Source organism: Pristis pectinata, chromosome 9, assembly GCF_009764475.1.
Source record: "Pristis pectinata isolate sPriPec2 chromosome 9, sPriPec2.1.pri, whole genome shotgun sequence".
Lineage (NCBI taxonomy): Eukaryota > Metazoa > Chordata > Chondrichthyes > Rhinopristiformes > Pristidae > Pristis > Pristis pectinata.
In genome coordinates this window covers 61,392,958-61,411,503 of record NC_067413.1, presented here as the reverse complement: position 1 = coordinate 61,411,503, position 18,546 = coordinate 61,392,958, and the positions used below count along the sequence as shown (strand labels likewise).

The following is an 18,546-nucleotide window of genomic DNA, read 5'->3' as shown; positions in this document are numbered from 1 at the left end:
TCCAATACAGTCCTTTCATAATCCCTTTAAAGTATTGTTAAAAGCACAATCGTCACTGATTATATAAATGCCAGAAATGTTCAGAAATATCCAGATATGTTGTGCCTTTGTCCATTGTTTCCATTTCTGAACAAAAAATCTTGTTATATTGGCCAGCTTTTTCAAAGTTCAGTTTTGCAAGACCACCTAAAATGTATTCTTTCATATGCAGCGAAACCTCAGAATTTACTTCACTTTTAATTTGGTTGCAATTATGGTTATAATTGTTGTTGTTCCCTTAGACTTCAGGTGAATTTCTCCTTGTGTGTTTATTTTTCTTGAAAATAACAATAAAAACTCCAACAAGTCTGTGGCAGGCTGTACTTAAGTCCAATTTGTCATTACATTGCATCTGATGTTTGCAGACACGTTTTTTAAGTTATTAAGGCTGCTGGATCTCTTGCTGTATCTCTTGTAGTTCAAAAGCCTTCATCAGCTGTTTAAAGACAGGAAATAACAAAATGCAGTGTTGCTTTGCTCCAGAGCCCATGGATTTAATTTGTCAATATATAATAAAACCCATTTACAATTAAACAAACAAAAGAGGTTTCAGTGGAAAGGCTAATTTCTCTACAAGCATATCCATTTTAGCAGCATTTCATTCTATGGAGTGAGAGTGTATTTTACAATAAATTCTTTTTTTTACGCTGCATTTTAACCTAAAATTCATTTAAACTCTACTCTAAGGCTATAACAACAGAACATCAGAAAATATAGCTAATAGTATTGTTACCTTCAGGAAAGAAAGCTATCTTATTAAGAAGAACACTATTTGAGAATACACCCCAAACACTCTTAAACTATTTCCTAAAGTGCAAATTCCAAATTCAAATTTGTCAATTAAAAATCTCATATGTATAGCTTGAGACTCTTACATGACTCATAATATTATCAGATTTACACTTGTCCATTCTGGATTTTTGGTCATTCTTTCTAATATTAATTCAGCTCAATATTTCTTAGCTGATAAGACAAAACAGAAAAGAATGGCAAATACAGAGAAAGAAAGAGCATATGCTTTTAAACAAAACTAGTAAACTACATTTAACTGTTCTAGCTGTACTTTCTTTAAGATCTTTGGTTTCTTCAGTAACAGATAAAAAAGCTAAAGAGAAATGAAAAAAATTGTCACATAAACAAAGCCAATATAGTTTAACAGAAGAAAAAAAATTGGAGATTCATATAGCTTAAATACTTCTGTTGAAAGAATTAAAATTTTTCAAAGAGACGTCCTTCAAATACAAAATAAATTGATATATAGAATTTTGGTAATGCTCTGAATCTTTTTATCCTATTCTCTTTTAGTTCATCACCCTGATTTAATATATTTTCTCTTCAAAGCATCTTTCTCTATCAAGGTTTATTTTTACTTATCAAAAATAATTTGACTAAAACCTCTATGAGCAGGTATGGGAGGAGTCAGTCTGCAAACTAATTTTCAGACTTGCAGTCATTGCATTCAACAATGAGTGTTCAAATTACTGCTAAACAATATTGTTCATACTACTCATCCTAATTCAGATTCAATTATTTAAAACCAGACTCTGTTATTTTGAATTTCTTCTTCAAAGCCACAATTTATCTTTAATTTCTCACAGCTGTCAAGACATTTGTTGATTAAAAGAAAACATGCCAATGCCTGCAATTAGATTTTTAGTTTTTAGTTCAAAATTCCTTCCAAGACTGTGTGTACAAACTTAGAAGAATTAATACATTAAGAAAAAAATACACTCTTTATACAGCTTAGAAACTTTCATCCAGGTGATAGGTTAAGAGCTCAAAAACTAGCCAGCTTTTAAGTCACAAGCCCACAAATTAGTCATACCGTTTGAAACCTAGCATGTAGCACATGATTGTCAAAAAATGTACACATACGGAAATGAACACATTTAATTACAAAGATAAGAATATATTAGGCTAACAGAAGAGTGACTGATACTCAACACAAGCAGGAAACACTTTTTAAAGATGTACTTTCACACAAAGAATACCCAGGAAAGCACTTAGGCAACCTTTCACACAAAGTGATTCCCTGTACTCACACACTTCATGTTAAATCTTCCTTTACGTCAATAGTTTCACTGCCTTTCACATCCTCAAGATCAAGGCAAACCTGAATCTTATCCCTATCCCTAATATTCTAGGCAGCTCGGGTTCTAAGCCAGTAGTTAAAGGACATCCTCACTTCTGCTAACTGGGCTTATTTGTATATGAATCTCACGGGTGATCCACAAATGTCTGCAGGCTCTCCCTGGTTTCAGGTGAGTTTTATCTAGTTCTGCTTCTTTCTGCTTTTGCAATCAATCTCTTGCAGTCTGTTCCTGGCACTTATGAGTGACTGCTGTCATTTCGTACTGCAAATATTGAACTATTTTCCTTTATCTCTTCTCTCTTATATATCTCTTCTAATTCTTTCAGTGCTTACGTAAGTAATGCATTCTTTTCTTCAATCCTCTCCTCCAAGCCTGCAATCCATCATCTCCATGCTATCAGCTGAAAAATCACAACCGTCATACCGCCCTCTCCTGATCTGCAGCCTCAGAGAGCTTTTGACCAATTCAAAAGCCTTTTAGGTGAGAGTTTCGGCCTTAAAAAAACACTCTGTGCCCATCTCTCTTCTACATTTATCTTCCAGCACAGTATTCGGATAGCTATTCTGATTAGGAATTCAGTAATTCAGGAGTATTTCCAGTCACCATTATTTGTCTTGAAATGCAAAAGCCACCAAACTGCAGGAACTGGAGTTTTTCCAATCACTTTTAGAGATTGGCTTTGCACCCTACAACATATGACTAGTGTTTTCAACTGAGTAGTTTTATTTTGATTGTGTGTTACACCTACTACAAGTACTATCAATACATCTGTCACTATTACAAGTCATTACTGCATTTACAAGTCAACTAAACTACAGTCAGCTCACAGATCCCCAGCCTAGTTAATGGTTGTTGTGTACGGGTGTTCCTGAATTGAGCTAAGCTTACTTTATGAAGTTAACTGTCTACATTGATTCTTTTTTGAAGAGCAGCAGTGCTGAATGTTCTCTACCCTCATTTTCCATTGCTGTTGATGTATGTTCATCTCTCTGAATGATCATTGAGGCCTCAATCTTCTTGTATTTTAATTACAAGATCTGTCATCTGTATCTTGTGTCTTCATTTTATCTTGCCACATAAGCCTGGGTTGTAAATTGCTGTGAACAGTTTGATGCTCCTGTTTATCAGTCTGTACTGCCCTTCACAGGTTCAGAGTCGTTCCTTGATGTGACATAATCAGAATCAGATTTATTATCACTGACTTAGATGACATGAAATCTGTTGTTTTGCAGCAGCAGTACACTGCAAGGCATAAAATTACTATAAATTACAAAAATAAATAAGTAGTGCAAAAAAAGGTAGTGTTCATGGGTTCATGGACCATTCAGAAATCTGATGGCAATTCAAGGTTCTTGCTCTTTAACTTTCCAAACATGTGCTTTTCTGTGAAAGTTTTACTTCTCTATTTAACCATTTATATCCAAGAGGGTAGTTTTGCATTTAAGCCATCACATTTGTCACAAACCAGCAACAAAAGAAACACACTGAGCATGATTCAGTGTTAAAAACTATTTTATTAATCACTACTATTGATAATACGTAAAATAAAAGTAAAAATGTTAGTATGTTAGAATTCAAGAATGTTAAACCTCGAACGTTAACCCCAAAACTAAACTCTTCGTGTGTGTGTGTGACAAAGTCCAAAACTCCCAGTTCCTGAATGGTTCTTAAAGTTCAGTTCCGCAAGCCATAAGGTGAAACATGAGCAAGGGCTTCTTCAACAACCACCGTTGTCTGAAGATAAGATGTAGATGTAGAAAACATAGAGAGAGTACATACGAAATCCAAATGTTCCACGATGGAACCCAAACGACACTTCAGTGTTTACTCGGTAGTGACTTCCTCACCCCGAAAAGCATCTGAACCGTGGTCGTCCACACACAAATACCTGTTTCCTTCTACAGGTCAGCAACAAAGTGAACTCCACCGGATTACTTCCAACTTTTCCATACATGGATTTCAGTGGCAAACACAGTTATTGTTTCTCATCCATCGATAGAGAAAAACAAGCAGGCTGGTGTCTCTCTCCCTTCTCTCTCTCTCTCCTTCTTCTTCTGACCTCTTCAACAACGTCATTACGTCCTTTATCTTCTGTTGACGTAAGCACGCCCCACACACACATACACACACACACTCTCTATCTTAAAGGGACTTTCACTGAGTCCATAACACATTCTTCAATGTTGTCACATGGTATGCACCAATAACTTAATTATGAATGCTCAGCTTGGGATCTACCAGAAACCTCAGCTCCAGACTTCACTGGAGCCTTGATCCAAATGAATAAAAGAGCTGAATTCTGAAGTGGTTTGGTTGACTCCTCTTGGCATCATTTGATAGTGCGTAATATCAAGGTACCCAATAAAACTGAAGATAATTGGAGCTGGTTAGAAACATATCTCGCATGAAGGAAGGTGACTGTGTTACTAGAAGCCAATCAGCTCAGCCCCAGGACTATCCTCATAGGAGTTTTTCAAGGCAGTGTTCTGTACACAACCATCTTCAAATTGGAAACTGGGATGTCCACTGATGATGTTCACTGCCTCACAGCTTCAGTAGCCAGGTTCAATCCTGACCTCCAGTGCTTTATGTGGAGTTTGCATGTTCACCATGTGACAAAGTGGTTTCTCCCAGTTGCTCCAATTTCCTCATCCAGAAGTCACGCTACCCAGTAGGTCAATTGGTTAGTGTGTAGGTGGGTGGCAGGAGAAATCAGGGGAAAGATGATAGGCATGTGAGAAAGAAGGTTCAGGGAAATAAATGGGGGAATGGGATTGATAGGACTGCTCTGAAAGCAACAGGCTTGCTGGGCCAAATGGCCTCCTTCTATGTTTTAAGGAAATATAAAATATAATTGTACAAGTTTCAACTCCATATAAGTTCCTAGTGTAGCAGCCCAGGCCTGTATGCAGCAGAACCTGGACAATATTTAGGTATGGGCTGATAAATGAGAAGCAACAACACTGCAACACGAATCCCAGCCAATAACCTGAAAGAAGGAACAATTTAACAACATTGCCATCATTGGCTCCCTTACCATCAATAATCTGAGGATCACTGCTTACCAGAAATTTAACTGCAGCAGTCACATAAACACTAGCTATAATTGCAGATCAGAGGCAGATAATCAACGGTGAGTGACTCAGCTCCTGATACCACAAACCTTCTCCAGCACCTGCATGACGCAAGTTGTGATTGTGATAAAATATTCTTCACTTGGTTGGATGCAGCTCCAATAACACTCAGTTAGATCAACACCATCCAGGACAAAGCACCCTGCTTGTTTGACACCCCATCAGGCATCTTACGTACAGGGTCCATCCACCAACAGCTCAGTATGGCTGCCGTGTGTGGATCCGGTGTCTTTTGTTAATCTTGTTAATCTTCAATTTCTGTTCACTCACGCAGAGATAGTTAGTTTTAAATATTAATTTATTAATCTATAAATTAATCTACTCTATGGGGCTTCTTTGACAGCATATCTCAGAAATGCCATGTGCAGTACCCAGAACAACCAGGCAGCAGGCCCATGTGACCACCTCCAACTTGCCCTCCAATAACATACTGTCCTGACTTGGATATGTACCACCACTCATAGACTCATATAGAGCAGAAACAGGGCCTTCAACTCACCACATCCATGCCGACCTTTTTACCCATCCACACTAATACCATTTGCCAGCATTAGGACCGTATCCTTCTATGCCTTTGCTATTTAAGAGGGCAGGCACGGTAGTGTAGTGGTTAGCATAATGCTATTACAGTGCCAGCGACCTGGGTTCAATTCCGGCCACTGTCTGTAAGGAGTTTGTACGTTTTCCCCATGTCTGCGTGGGTTTCTTCTGGGTGCTCCAGTTTCCTCCCACATTCCAAAGATGTATGGATTAGGAAGTTGTGCACATGCTATGTTGGCGCCAGAAGCATGGCGACACTTGCAGGCTGCCCCCAAAACACTCTACACAAAAGATGTATTTCACTATGTGTTTCTATGTACATGTGACTAATAAAGACATCTATCTAGATCTATCTATCTCAGTGTCTGTCTAACTGCCTCTTAAGTGTAGTACAGGAAGTCCTCGGGTTACGAACAAGTTCCGTTTTTGAGACAGTTTGTAACACGATTTTGTATGTAACTCGGAATAGTGTCTGCGCACGCGCACTTGGCCCAGGGATCGCGGCCGCGCATGTGCACTTAAGCCGGGGATCGCGGCCGTGCATGCACACTTGGGCCAGGGATCACGGCCACACATGGCCCCAGCCGCGCATACGCACTTGGCCCGGGGTTGGGCCAAAGAAGGTGTACCACCGCCGTGGTAGGATCGGGGGCCGGGCCTGCTTACGAACCGACCACAAAGGTCGGTTTGTAAGCATGGGCATTCGTAAGTCGGGCGTTCGTAAGTCAGGGACTTCCTGTAATTGTATCTGATTTCACCATCTCCTCTGGCAGCACATTCCAGATATCCGGAGTCCAGATCTGTGTAAAAACAAACTTACCCCTCAGATCCCCTTTAAAACTTCTTCATCTCAGCTTAAACCTTGAGGCTGAGCTGACTGGCTTCCAGTAACAAAGTCATTTTCCACTATGTGAGATATGTTTCTAGCCAGAGGATTGTTTTCTCTGGCTCCAAATGTCTTCAGTTTTATTGGGCACCTTGATATGCCCACTTGTTTTGGACACCCCTAACATGGGAGGAAAGTTTTGACTATCTATGCTATATCTACTTCTGTCAGATCAGCCTTCAACTTCCTTTACTCCAGGGAAAACAAACTCAGCATATCTGATTTCTCCATGTAACTAAAGTCCACCAATCAGGTAACATCCTGGTGAATCTCCGCTGCGCTCTCTCCAGTGCAATAACACCCTTCATTGTCACTTGGTTCAAAATACTGGAACCCCTTAGTGTAACGCTATTACAGTGCCAGCGACCCGGGTTCAATTCTGGCCACTGTCTGTAAGGAGTTTGTATGTTCTCCCCATTGCCTGCATGGGTTTCCTCTGGGTGCTCTGATTTCCTCCCACATTCCAAAGACGTATGGGTTAGGAAGTTGTAGGCATGCTATGTTGGCAGTGAAGCATGGTGACACTTGCGGGCTGCCCCCAGAACATTCTACACAAAAAGATTCATTTCACTGTGTGTTTCAATGTACATGTGACTAATAAAGATATCTTATCCTTTAATTCATTGTTAGACTTGGCAGCATATTAATTGTGCAATTTTGGGCGGGAAAATCAACACAATTTTGAGAAAATATTGAATGGATACTAAGCCATTTCATTTTAGAACTAATGGACACATGCCTGGGTCTGTTAACAAAAATGTCAACCGCATATAATCCATCATTTAAATATTAGCTGATCCAAACATTGCATAATATGCAAAGTGCAAATTAGGTTGGTCTTGGTTGGATGTTCAGAGATGAATTGGAACAGGCTTCAGAAGCATTAGCTCCAATGGGTCTTTGAGTCCATGAGCCTTTGATTTAAAGTTCACCATTGCTGCTGAGTGGCTGCTATCATTTTCAGATGTTCAATTTTTTTTTCTCTCAGGCGAAGATAATCTACCATGACTGGCAAATCACAGACCAGCAATGTTACCAATAAGAATGATCCCAGGTCCATCAATTCCAGAGTCTTCATTGGCAACCTCAACACAGCCATTGTGAAAAAAGCTGATATAGAAGCTATTTTTGCAAAATACGGAAAAATAGTTGGCTGCTCTGTGCACAAAGGATATGCGTTTGTACAGTACCTGAGTGAGAGAAACGCACGTGCTGCAGTGGCGGGGGAAAATTCCAGAATAGTTGCAGGACAACCCCTTGGTAAGATCACCTTATTTTCTACTTAAGGTTTTTTTGTGTAGTCTTCCATGTGTGTGAGAAGCTAACAAAAGATGCATTCAATATTGAGAAACGTTGAAGTGATACTGCTTAGGATGTTATACTTGTAATGTAATCAGTGCTGCCTTGAAACTGAATTTCCCCATAAATGGTGTGCATAGTGGGTGCTCTGCGTTTCTCCAGTGCCTAATGGGGGAGGCTCAAAAACTTGTAAAATCGATGAAATTTACCATTGAAAAATCATTATGATGTATTTTTCCTCATTTTATTGCGCTAAATAATTCCTAATTGCGGCTCTCTGCAGAGATCACAACTGCCACATTATTGCTGTTAGGAATCATGGGAAGTGGGTCAAGCCTTAAAGTGCACTCTCCATGCAGCCACAGAACTGTACAACAGGCTTCCACGGAGTGAAGGGGACACACAGAGGAGAAAGGAACACATCTTTGCTGTGTCAGGCCTTATTACCTCCCCACATCCACTCCTGCGTTCTAGGTGACCTCAAGCCATTGCAAAGCATGTAGTCATAATGCAAGTAGAGATCAGAATAGTGACCTCTGCAGTGAAGAGATGCTGCACAAATTCACACACACAGATTCAATCTTCCGGACTAGCAGATCAGCAATCGATCAGGCATAATAAGAAAACAAAAGATTAATGTTCCAGCTGGAATACTTTAGTTTATAAATAGTTGACAATTTGGTGCGGAGTCTGCTATTTCTTTAACAGAGTGTGAAAAATGTTGGTTGAATATTGCATATTTTTGTACCAATTTCATTCAGTTATGTAGGAATGAGCATTGAGTATGTTTTTTCACATCATTACATTTCTGAGTGACACCAGGTAAATGAGTCCATGCTAAGGTGAATCACAGCTGGAAGTACTGAATCCAATATTTTGGTGGGCAAAGCTGCCACTAGAAATGGTACACCCTCATTAAAAAGACTTTGGTATGCATTTTATGTGTAAGATAGGTGCAATCAGTCCAATTTCCAGGAATACATATTGCTTTGGAGGTTATAGGTTAAAGGAGGGACAGCTATATACAAGTATCTTTTATCTTGTATATGAGTCAACAGTAGGTGGACATTGCTTAAGCACAGATAGAAGAAGAAGAATAAATCAGAGCTTCAAACTCTGGTCTGCACAATGACAGCAACCAGTAATCTCTATAGATTGCCAAACAAAGTTTATTCTGCTCACATATTAACGAGAAGAATTAACAGGTTTAAATAAGAACATAAGAAAAAGAAGCATGAGTAAGCCTTTCTGCTTCTCATGCCATTCAATATGATCATGGCTGAGCAGCCCCAACTTTTCAGGACTAAGCTTATAACCCTTGATTAAAAATTATTGGCTTTAATAAACACAGTTGCCTTTTAAGAAACAATTAATCTTTGAGCAGATTAATCTTTTAATTAAAAGTAAAGTGCACATTGATGGGTAACATAATCATCATGTAGCATCAGCCTTTGTCAATGCATGTTTACTTAAGAATTTTAACATTTCCAGAGCCAAGATGCAATCACAGATCAGTCAGCTCTATTTAAAGGACTTGCTGCCAGGGCATGAAAATGACTTTGTAGTTTGGCTGCTTGTTACAAGAAACAGGTCAATTCCAGTCCATGGCGATAAAAAATCTGGTGATTTCTATAAAAGGCAACTAATCTGCAATGGTGGACTAAACCTGGGTGTCATTGAATATTAGCTGTATGGCACCTCTGTGCTTCAGTAAAACATGAGAGCATATCATAGTTGTATTGTGGGTTACAGAAATAATTAGGTTGGAAAAAATCAATTGCATTGGGCTGCATATTTCATCACTTTGTAATTGAGAATGCACATTGGCCAGAGCAAAGTGTTGTAACCACTGTAACCATGTTGTTTCATGTCCCTCTGAAAATTTGACCAGGCACTTTCCAGCTTGGGTTGCTGTCGAGCGTCTGCCCTCATTTTGGTGTTATATGTGCAATAAGTGATGTCATTTCCTATATTATCCTCCTTTTGGGATGTGTTATCCTGGAAGCAGCCACTGTTAGCTAATCCCGGGACAATCATGGTTTCACTGTGCAGCATCAGACTGCAACTTACATGAGGAAATACCCCAAGAGTCTCCTGTACCCACATTTCCAAACTTTCACACCGAACAACCTTACACCCAAAACTGTGGGCCTGAGCTGACTCTGATAGCCTGATTGTTCCAAACCTTTGAGGTCCATGATGGAACTTCACCTCATTCCTCCCTATTCACAGCCACGATCCTCTGATTCCACCTCTCTACAGCCCCAAGATGTGCAGAAGCCCTTAGAGCATTGGTCTTCCCTGCCCCCAGCCCTGGATCTGACCATGGTGTTGGTGCATCATCTCCTTTATGCACTACACAGTGGCACATGTAATGGAGCACTAGAATTTCAGCCTTTGCTATTTTATTGAGAAGTTAACAAAGATGACAAGCTTGTTCCTCAAAAGCAAATACACTAAGTCAAAGTAGTTTTTTACATAAAGTTCTCATCAAAATAAATTCCTGCAACTTAGCTGTTAATACTGATGTCTGGGCAAACATTACACAACAACCAGGAAAAATTAAGGAGATCGAGTTCCTCCAGCTCCTTTGTATGTTGCTACGATCTTGTCTGTTGATTTTCAAGGAGTTCAAATGTAAGTTGTTTTCCTACATTCTTCAACATTTGACTTGAGATATTTCCATCCTATTGCTCTGAACAAAAATGCAATTATCTGAAGATTTATACTGCACATATGAACATAAGAAAGTAGCAGCAGAAGTAGACCACTTGGTCCCTCAAACTTTTCTTGCCATTCAACATGATCATGACTGATCTACCCCTGGCCTCATCTCCTCTTTTGTGCCCTTCTATGTAGTTTTTGTAATATTAGTTACTAACAACAATTGTCGATTTAAAGTTATCACCCTTTTAAGGATTGTGGCATTGACTAACCAGTCTCTGTGTTACAATAGTATGAATAAGAAATTCTGGAGGCTGTCTGTGAAGAGTCCTTAAGTAAACTACACAATACTTATCCATACACTCTGTATTGCGCTGTACACTCAGCACACGTATGTACTGGCATCAACATACTGCAGAATCATAGCCAATAACAATGACAAAGTTGTTGAGGTCCTCCAGTGACACAGTGACTGTGTTAATAGAGTCAGTCTGTGAAGCTCTCCATTAACTGTGGCCAGTCTGAGTTACAGACTTGAGCACAAGGGTAAAAAAAAGTGGGACTTGTAAATGTTGTGAAGTTAATGTTAAGCCCAGTATGTATTGAAGTGGAAGAGAGTGCAAGATATATAGCCACCTGTCAGTGATATTGGAAACCTTAGTGTTTATGACAAAGAACAAGAATCCTTCAATTTGTACATTGAACAAATGGGAAAAAAATAGTGTGAATAATATCATCAAAATAGATGGTGAGAATAAAATTTATTAAAAAAATAAAAAAGTGAGGTATTTTTTAAGACTGAAAGGTGTTGGTGATCAGGGGGATATGAATCTTTAAAAGCAGGCAACCTGGAGTGCAAACAATATATTAACCTTCATTGCAAAATGATTGGATACAAAAATATAGGCATCCATTCCAGCTATAGGGAACGGTGGTGAAACTACATCTGGAATGTTGTTTATAGGTTTGGTCTCCCTACCAAAGAAAGATTATGCTTGTGATTAAGAAAGTGGTGAAGGTCCATCAGATTGATTCCTGGGATGACAGGTTTGTCATATTGAGAAGAGATCAAGCAACTGATCTTATAAACTCTTGAGTTTGAGAAAATGAGAGGTGATCCTGTTGAAATGTACTAAGTTCTTATAGGGCTCAACAAGGTTGATGTGGAACTGATTCTCCTCCTGGCTGGCATGTGTAGAACCAGTAGCCACCACCTCAAAATAAGAGGTCAATATTTCAAGAGAAATTACGTCATCCAGTGGGTAGTGAGTTTTTGGGATTTTCTACCCAAGTGGGTTATAGAGGCTCATATTCAAGAAGAATTAATTGCTTTTAGATATTAAAGCATAGTGAGATTAGTGCAGGAAAGTGGCCATAAGTAAAAGATCAGCCACAATCTTATTGAATGGCAAAGTAGGCATAAAGTGTTAACTGGCCTGCTCCTGCTTCTCTTTCTTATGTTCTTATGTAAGACTTATAATTAAGTCATATGTGAACACAAGGAGGTTATCCTGTTAGAAATAGGGTCAGATACCATTCATGATCAGCACTACAAAATCATTTTAACCAAAGCCATCAAAGATTGTGGAATAATAAGTTTGGAGCATGAAGTCAGAATGGATCATTAGCAATGACATAGTTCTAAGAAATCTCTCACGGAGCTATAACTTGGACTTGTTCTTGGATCACACACTGCTATATAACTTTGGGTGTGAACTAGCTAATGAGCACATCCTGTCCAAGTCATTAAGCATGCTAGACTTAACATTTAAACAGACATGCAAGATAACTACATCTATAGAAAAGGCCTCCAAAAACACATAGACACTTCAGTTGGCAGAAAATGTTAATGCAAATGCTGCATACAGACCAATGGCAGGAGCAATGATGGGAGATCCAACATTGAATTTAGGTTACATGAACATATAGCTTGACCACAAGAACACAACAGGAGCAGGAGTAGGCAACCAGACCCTTCAAGCCTATCCCATCATTCAGTATGATCATAGCTGACATATGCTAGCCTCAACTCCTCTTCTGTGCCAGTTTCTCATAACCCTCCATTCCTCAGTCTCTCAAATATTTATCCATTTCCACCTTGGCTAAATCTAATGATCACACCTCCACCACCGTTGGGGGCAAAGAATTCCAGAGATTCACCACCTTCTGCAAGAGGAAATGTCTACACACCTCAGTTTTGAATGACAGGCCCCTTATTTTGTAGCTATGCCCCCTTGGTTGTGACTTTCCCACCAGTGAAAACATATTAACATCTACCCTGTCAAGCCCCCTTAGAACCTTATATGTCTGAATAAGTTCACCCCTATTCTTCTAAACTCCAAGGAATACAGATCCAAACTGTCTAGCCCTTCTTGATAGGACAGCCCTCTCATCACAGGAATTAGCATGGTGAATCTCATTTGGACTACCTTCTATGCTAGTGTATCCTTTTTTAGGTGAGGGGACCAAAACTGTGTACAGTATTCCAGGTGTGGCTTCACCAACATCCTGTATAACTGTAACCAAACCTCCCTATTCTTAAACTCCAACTCCTTTGCAATGAAAGCAAACATGTTAACTACTTGTTGGATCTACCTGCTAACTTTTTCTGTTACATGCACTAGAACATATAGATCCTTCTGAATTTTGTGCACTTGCAGTCTTGCTCCACTTTCATTCCTCTTACTGAAGTGCACGATCTCACGCATTCCACTTCCCCACATTAAACTCCGTTTGCCAGGTTTTCACCCAATCACTCAGTCTGTCTATATCCTGTTGCAGTATCAGTTTCCTCATCACAACATGCCCTTCCACCTATTTTTGTATCATTGGCAAACTTGTAATCCTTACATTTCATTCCCTCCTTGTCATTCATGTAAATATAAACAATTAAGGGCCAAGAACTATTCCCTGGGGTACTTCACTACTTATCCCTCCAAGCCTGAGAAGGACTCACTTATTCCAACTCTTTGTTTTCTATGTGACAGTCAGTTTTCAATCCATGCTAACAAACTTGCTCCAGTATTTTGGGCTCTTAATTTATGCATCAGCTTCTTATGCAGCATCTTGTCAAATGCCTTTTGGAAATCTAAATCACTATATCTACAGGTTCCCCTCTCAACTCTCCCTGTCACATCCTTAAAGAATTCAAGCAAATTTGTCGAATATGACTTACCTTTTATAAAGCCACATTGATTAGATTTGATTATATTCAGCTTTCCTGAAGTATTAGTTATTTCCTCTTTGATTATTGACTCTAGCTTCCTGCCAACAATGAATGTTAAACTAACTGCTCTATAGTTTCCTGCCTTCTGTCTTCATTCCTTTTTGAACAAGCGAGTCACACTGGCTGTTTTCCCATCTTCTGGAACCCTCTCAGAATTTAATGAATTTTGAAAATTTTCAACCATTGGGTCCACTATCTCCGCAGCCACTTCCTTTAAAACCTTTCGTCCAGGCCATCAGATCCTAGCGATTTGCCTGCCTTTAACTTTCTGAGTTTCTCTAATACTTTATCCCTTGTGATTGGGATTTTTATAAGTTCCTCCCTGTTATTTGAATTTAGCCCATCTTTTATCTTAGGGATATTTGCAGTATCCTCCGTGGTGAATTCTGATACAAAAAATTGATTTAACATATCCGCTGTTTCTTTACTTGTTATTAATTCACCAGCCTCATTCTTGAGAGGTCCTGCACCCACCTTAGCCACTATATATATATAAAGAAACTCTCACTGTTTGTTTTGATATTACATGCAAGTTTTCTCCCAAAATCATTTTTTTCTTCTTTTATATTATTTTGCTGCTGAATCCTAAAAACTTCCCAGTTCTCTGGCCTACCACCAGCCCTCACCACTTTGTATGTCACATTTTTCAATTTAACATTATCCTTATTCTCCTTTGGTAACTACATTTTGTGTTGCTTTCTCATGGAATCCCTCTTTCCAATTAGGATAAATTCCCGCTGAGTGTAATGGACCAGCTGTTTGAACATCTGTCATTGTTCTTCTACTGACCTGTCTCATAGCTTATTTTCTCAGTCCAGCTTAAATAATTCCACCTTCCTACCATTATAATTGTCCTTGTTTAATTTGAAGACCATGGTTTTGGTCCTGTGGTGTTCACCCTTAAACTGTACCTGGAATTCTATCATATTGTGTGCTCACTGCCCCATCTCAAGATTTATACACCTGGTTGGTCAAGGTGATGATCCTTACTAAATTAGATCTTTCTCATGTCTCTATCCAACATAAAGTGGCTAGAGAAAAACAACTCTGTTTCACAGTTGATACCCAAAAGAGTTTATGCTCATATACCAATCTGCTGTGTGGAGTAAAATAATCACCAAAAGTATCCCAGATTCCAAGTGACTTTGGGTAAGATGCTGCAGCAGTCCAACATTGTGCAATCAGGGAAACATTTTAATTGAAACCACCATGGGAGTGGATTATCTTTATAAAGTGTTGAGAATACTTTGTCAAAATAATGTCATGATGAAAATAAAATGCACCTTCATGCAGAAATGATTTATTTATGTCTACAAATAGATGAAAACAGGTTGCAGTTGCTGAGCTCCTGTCATCTCTAGGGATGTTCAAACACTACATTTGTACCTGACCTTGCCACAGTGTTGACTCCACTTCTTCAACCAGTAGGAAAGATCAAACATAGTGGTGTGGAAAGGATTAATGAAAGATGTATGATCTGTGCAAGAACAGTTCAGCAGTAACTTGTTACTCAGTAATATTTTTGAGTTTTGAATTTTGGTCTCAATTTTTCCTTTAACTGCAACTAACAGTGTGCTTAACCATACTTACAACACTTCTTACAGTAAAACTGATACAGTAACTAATAATGTTGTGGACAGTTGCCATTAAAAGCCTATTGTCTTTGACTCATGCAGACTGACCATAAGTAAAACTAAGTACATACATTCAGGTATAGGAGGAGATTATATTTGGAGTTACACTACTTTACCACTCTTGCTGTGACAACATTCAAACTGGTGACTGAACTTTGTTGCCCATTCTGGGGCTGAGTTCTGAATTTCCTGTGATTGTGACATCCAGGATGCAATGGTCAGCCAGCTTATTGTTTCAGTGAGTACAGAACATCTAAACCAAATACTACAGAGGATACTTTGTTGAGACTACCTTATGAAAAAACCATGATGGACATAGAAAATAAAAGTTGTACTCTACAGACAATAGAAGACAATTACTCTGTCATAGCTACAGACCAGATGGAGCTACACAAAAAGACCTGACTTTGGGCCAAATGAATGAATACACGTTGAATGGTGGACTAATTCAGTCACAGGTCTGAATTAACCCATGAAGCTGTTGCATTGCAGATGGAATGAATTGTCCACTCACAAAGGCTGCATCAAATGAGGATCCAAGGTACTAATACTGAAGGAATTTCAAAACAAGTTTATGGAAAAGCTCCATGCAGAACACGTAGCCAGTAGACATACACTATGTCTGGATAGTGGAACACAACTACCAAATGCACTATTCCATGTGTAGAAGTGCCCTACAAGACATTTCCAGTGGATCCATATGAATAACTGTAAAAAAATCTGTGGACAAGTTATTAACATTAATTGACAACCATGCAACATACTTGGAATTGTATGGAGTCATACACCACCCCATACAATAGAAATTGATTTTCCATAATTTTGGTCTTCTAGGAAAAAGTCATTTCAAATAAGGGTGGAAGGAATAGATTTAAATTTGAGCAACTTGTGAAGAACAGAGGATTAAACTATGGCTTAGGTTTTCCTTATGGCCCAGTTCATGTAGGGAAGCAGAAAGGAAGCACTGAAAAGTGGTGGAAGGCTAACAAAATATCACCTATAACACTGACTTGCAGCATTTCTTCTTAGCTATGAAACAATGCCACAACAGGATGTGCTCCTGTGGAAATGTTTATACATAGGAGACTCAAGGATCTATTGAATCTCATTTAGGTCAATTTGGAATGAAAAGTGGAAGAAAGACTGTTTGACCCCTTGTTCAAAAAAAGTAGTAGGGATAGTCCAGGGAATTACAGACCGGTGAGCCTTACGTCTGTGGTGGGTAAGCTGTTAGAAAGGATTCTAAGGGATAGGATCTATGAACACCTGGAGAATAATGGACTGATTAGGGACAGCCAGCATGGATTTGTGAAGGGAAAATCTTGCCTCACAAGCCTGATAGAGTTCTTTGAGGAGGCGACGAGGAAGATTGATGAGGGTAGTGCGGTGGATGTGGTCTATATGGATTTTAGTAAGGCATTTGATAAGATTCCTCATGGTAGGCTTCTTCAGAAAGTCAAGGGATCCAGGGAAGCTTGGCTGTGTGGATTAGGAATTGGCTTGCCTGTAGAAAGCAGAGGGTTGTGGTGGAAGGAGTGCCCTCGGATTGGAGGGCAGTGACTAGTGGTGTCCTGCAGGGATCGGTTCTGGAACCTCTACTTTTTGTGATATTTATAGATGACTTAGATGAGGGGGTGGAAGGCTGGGTTAGTAAGTTTGCGGATGACACTAAGATCGGTGGTGTTGTGGATAGTGTGGAGGGCTGTCGGAACTTACAGAGGGATATTGATAGGATGCAGAGCTGGGCTGACAAGTGGCAGATGGGGTTCAATCTGGAGAAGTGTGAGGTGGTACACTTTGGAAGGACAAACTCCAGGGCAGAGTACAGGGTAAATGACAAGGTGCTTGGCAGTGTAGAGGAGCAGAGGGATCTGGGGGTTCATATTCACAGTTCACTGAAAGTTGCCTCACAGGTGGATAGAGCAGTTAAGAAGGCCTGTGGGATGTTAGCTTTCATAAATCGTGGGATTGAGTTTAAGAGCCGCAAAGTGATGATGCAGCTTTACAAAACTCTAGTTAGACCACACTTAGAGTACTGTGTTCAGTTTTGGTCGCCGCATTATAGGAAGGATGTGGAGGTGTTGGAGAGGGTGCAGAGGAGATTTACCAGGATGCTGCCTGGATTAGAGCGTATGGAATATGAGGAGAGGCTTAAGGTGCTCGGGCTTTATTCACTGGAAAGGAGGATGAGGGGAGACATGATAGAGGTATATAAAATATTGAGAGGAATAGATAGAGTAGACAGCCAGCGCCTCCTTCCCAGGGCACCAATGCTCAAGATGAGAGGGCATGGCTTTAAGGTTATGGGTGGGAGGTTCAGGGGAGATGTCAGGGGGAGGTTTTTCACCCAGAGAGTGGTTGGTGCATGGAATGCACTGCCTGGGGTGGTGGTGGAGGCAGATACATTGGACAGGTTCAAGAGTTTGTTGGATAGGCATATGGAGGAATGTGAGATAGAGGGATATGCGGGAGGAAAGGTTTAGATAGTGTGAGGGTGGTTTGATGGACGGCACAACATGGTGGGCCGAAGGGCCTGTTTTGTGCTGTATGGTTCTATGGTTTCTATGGTTTTTAGATCGGGCATCATGACACAAGCCACAAAAAGAAGAGGCTCAGTTTACATGATGGAGTCTGTGTGCAAAGACAAGCAGGTTGGAGATGAGAAGATGCAATTTTGTGAAAATATTAGTAGTATACGGTTCTGAGAATTATTCTATGAAGACGAGTAAAAAAATTCAGAATATTCCATGTGGACTACTAGCCTCTAGTGTATGATGTCCAGGAGAATAGTGATAAGGACTGCAAGATCAGAGGTGTTCCTGAGGTGAATCCCACAATTATTCAAGAAACAACTTTAATATTTCTAAGACAACATCAGTAAGCACAAAGGTTGAAGATACTCTGACAACATCCGATGAACTTGCGAGGTTGACAAATATAACACTGGTACAACTGCAAAGTTTACAGAATGAAAATCCTTTGACTCAATTAAATATATAGAATTTGCAAATATGTTAACTAAGTACTTTTA

At 39.6% G+C, this 18,546-nt stretch overlaps 1 protein-coding gene across 3 annotated transcripts in view; it reads left to right on the top strand.

Moving 5' to 3' along the window:
• The window catches only part of LOC127574173 (RNA-binding Raly-like protein), a 643,109-nt gene that overhangs the window by 339,232 nt on the left and 285,331 nt on the right, over positions 1 to 18,546 (top strand). For all 3 annotated transcript variants that reach the window (XM_052022948.1, XM_052022949.1, XM_052022947.1), the window contains one exon: positions 7,681 to 7,952. In XM_052022948.1, the coding sequence (XP_051878908.1) occupies positions 7,697 to 7,952 (256 nt within the window). In that variant the 5' untranslated portion in view covers positions 7,681 to 7,696. The remainder of the gene's footprint in view (positions 1 to 7,680; positions 7,953 to 18,546) is intronic.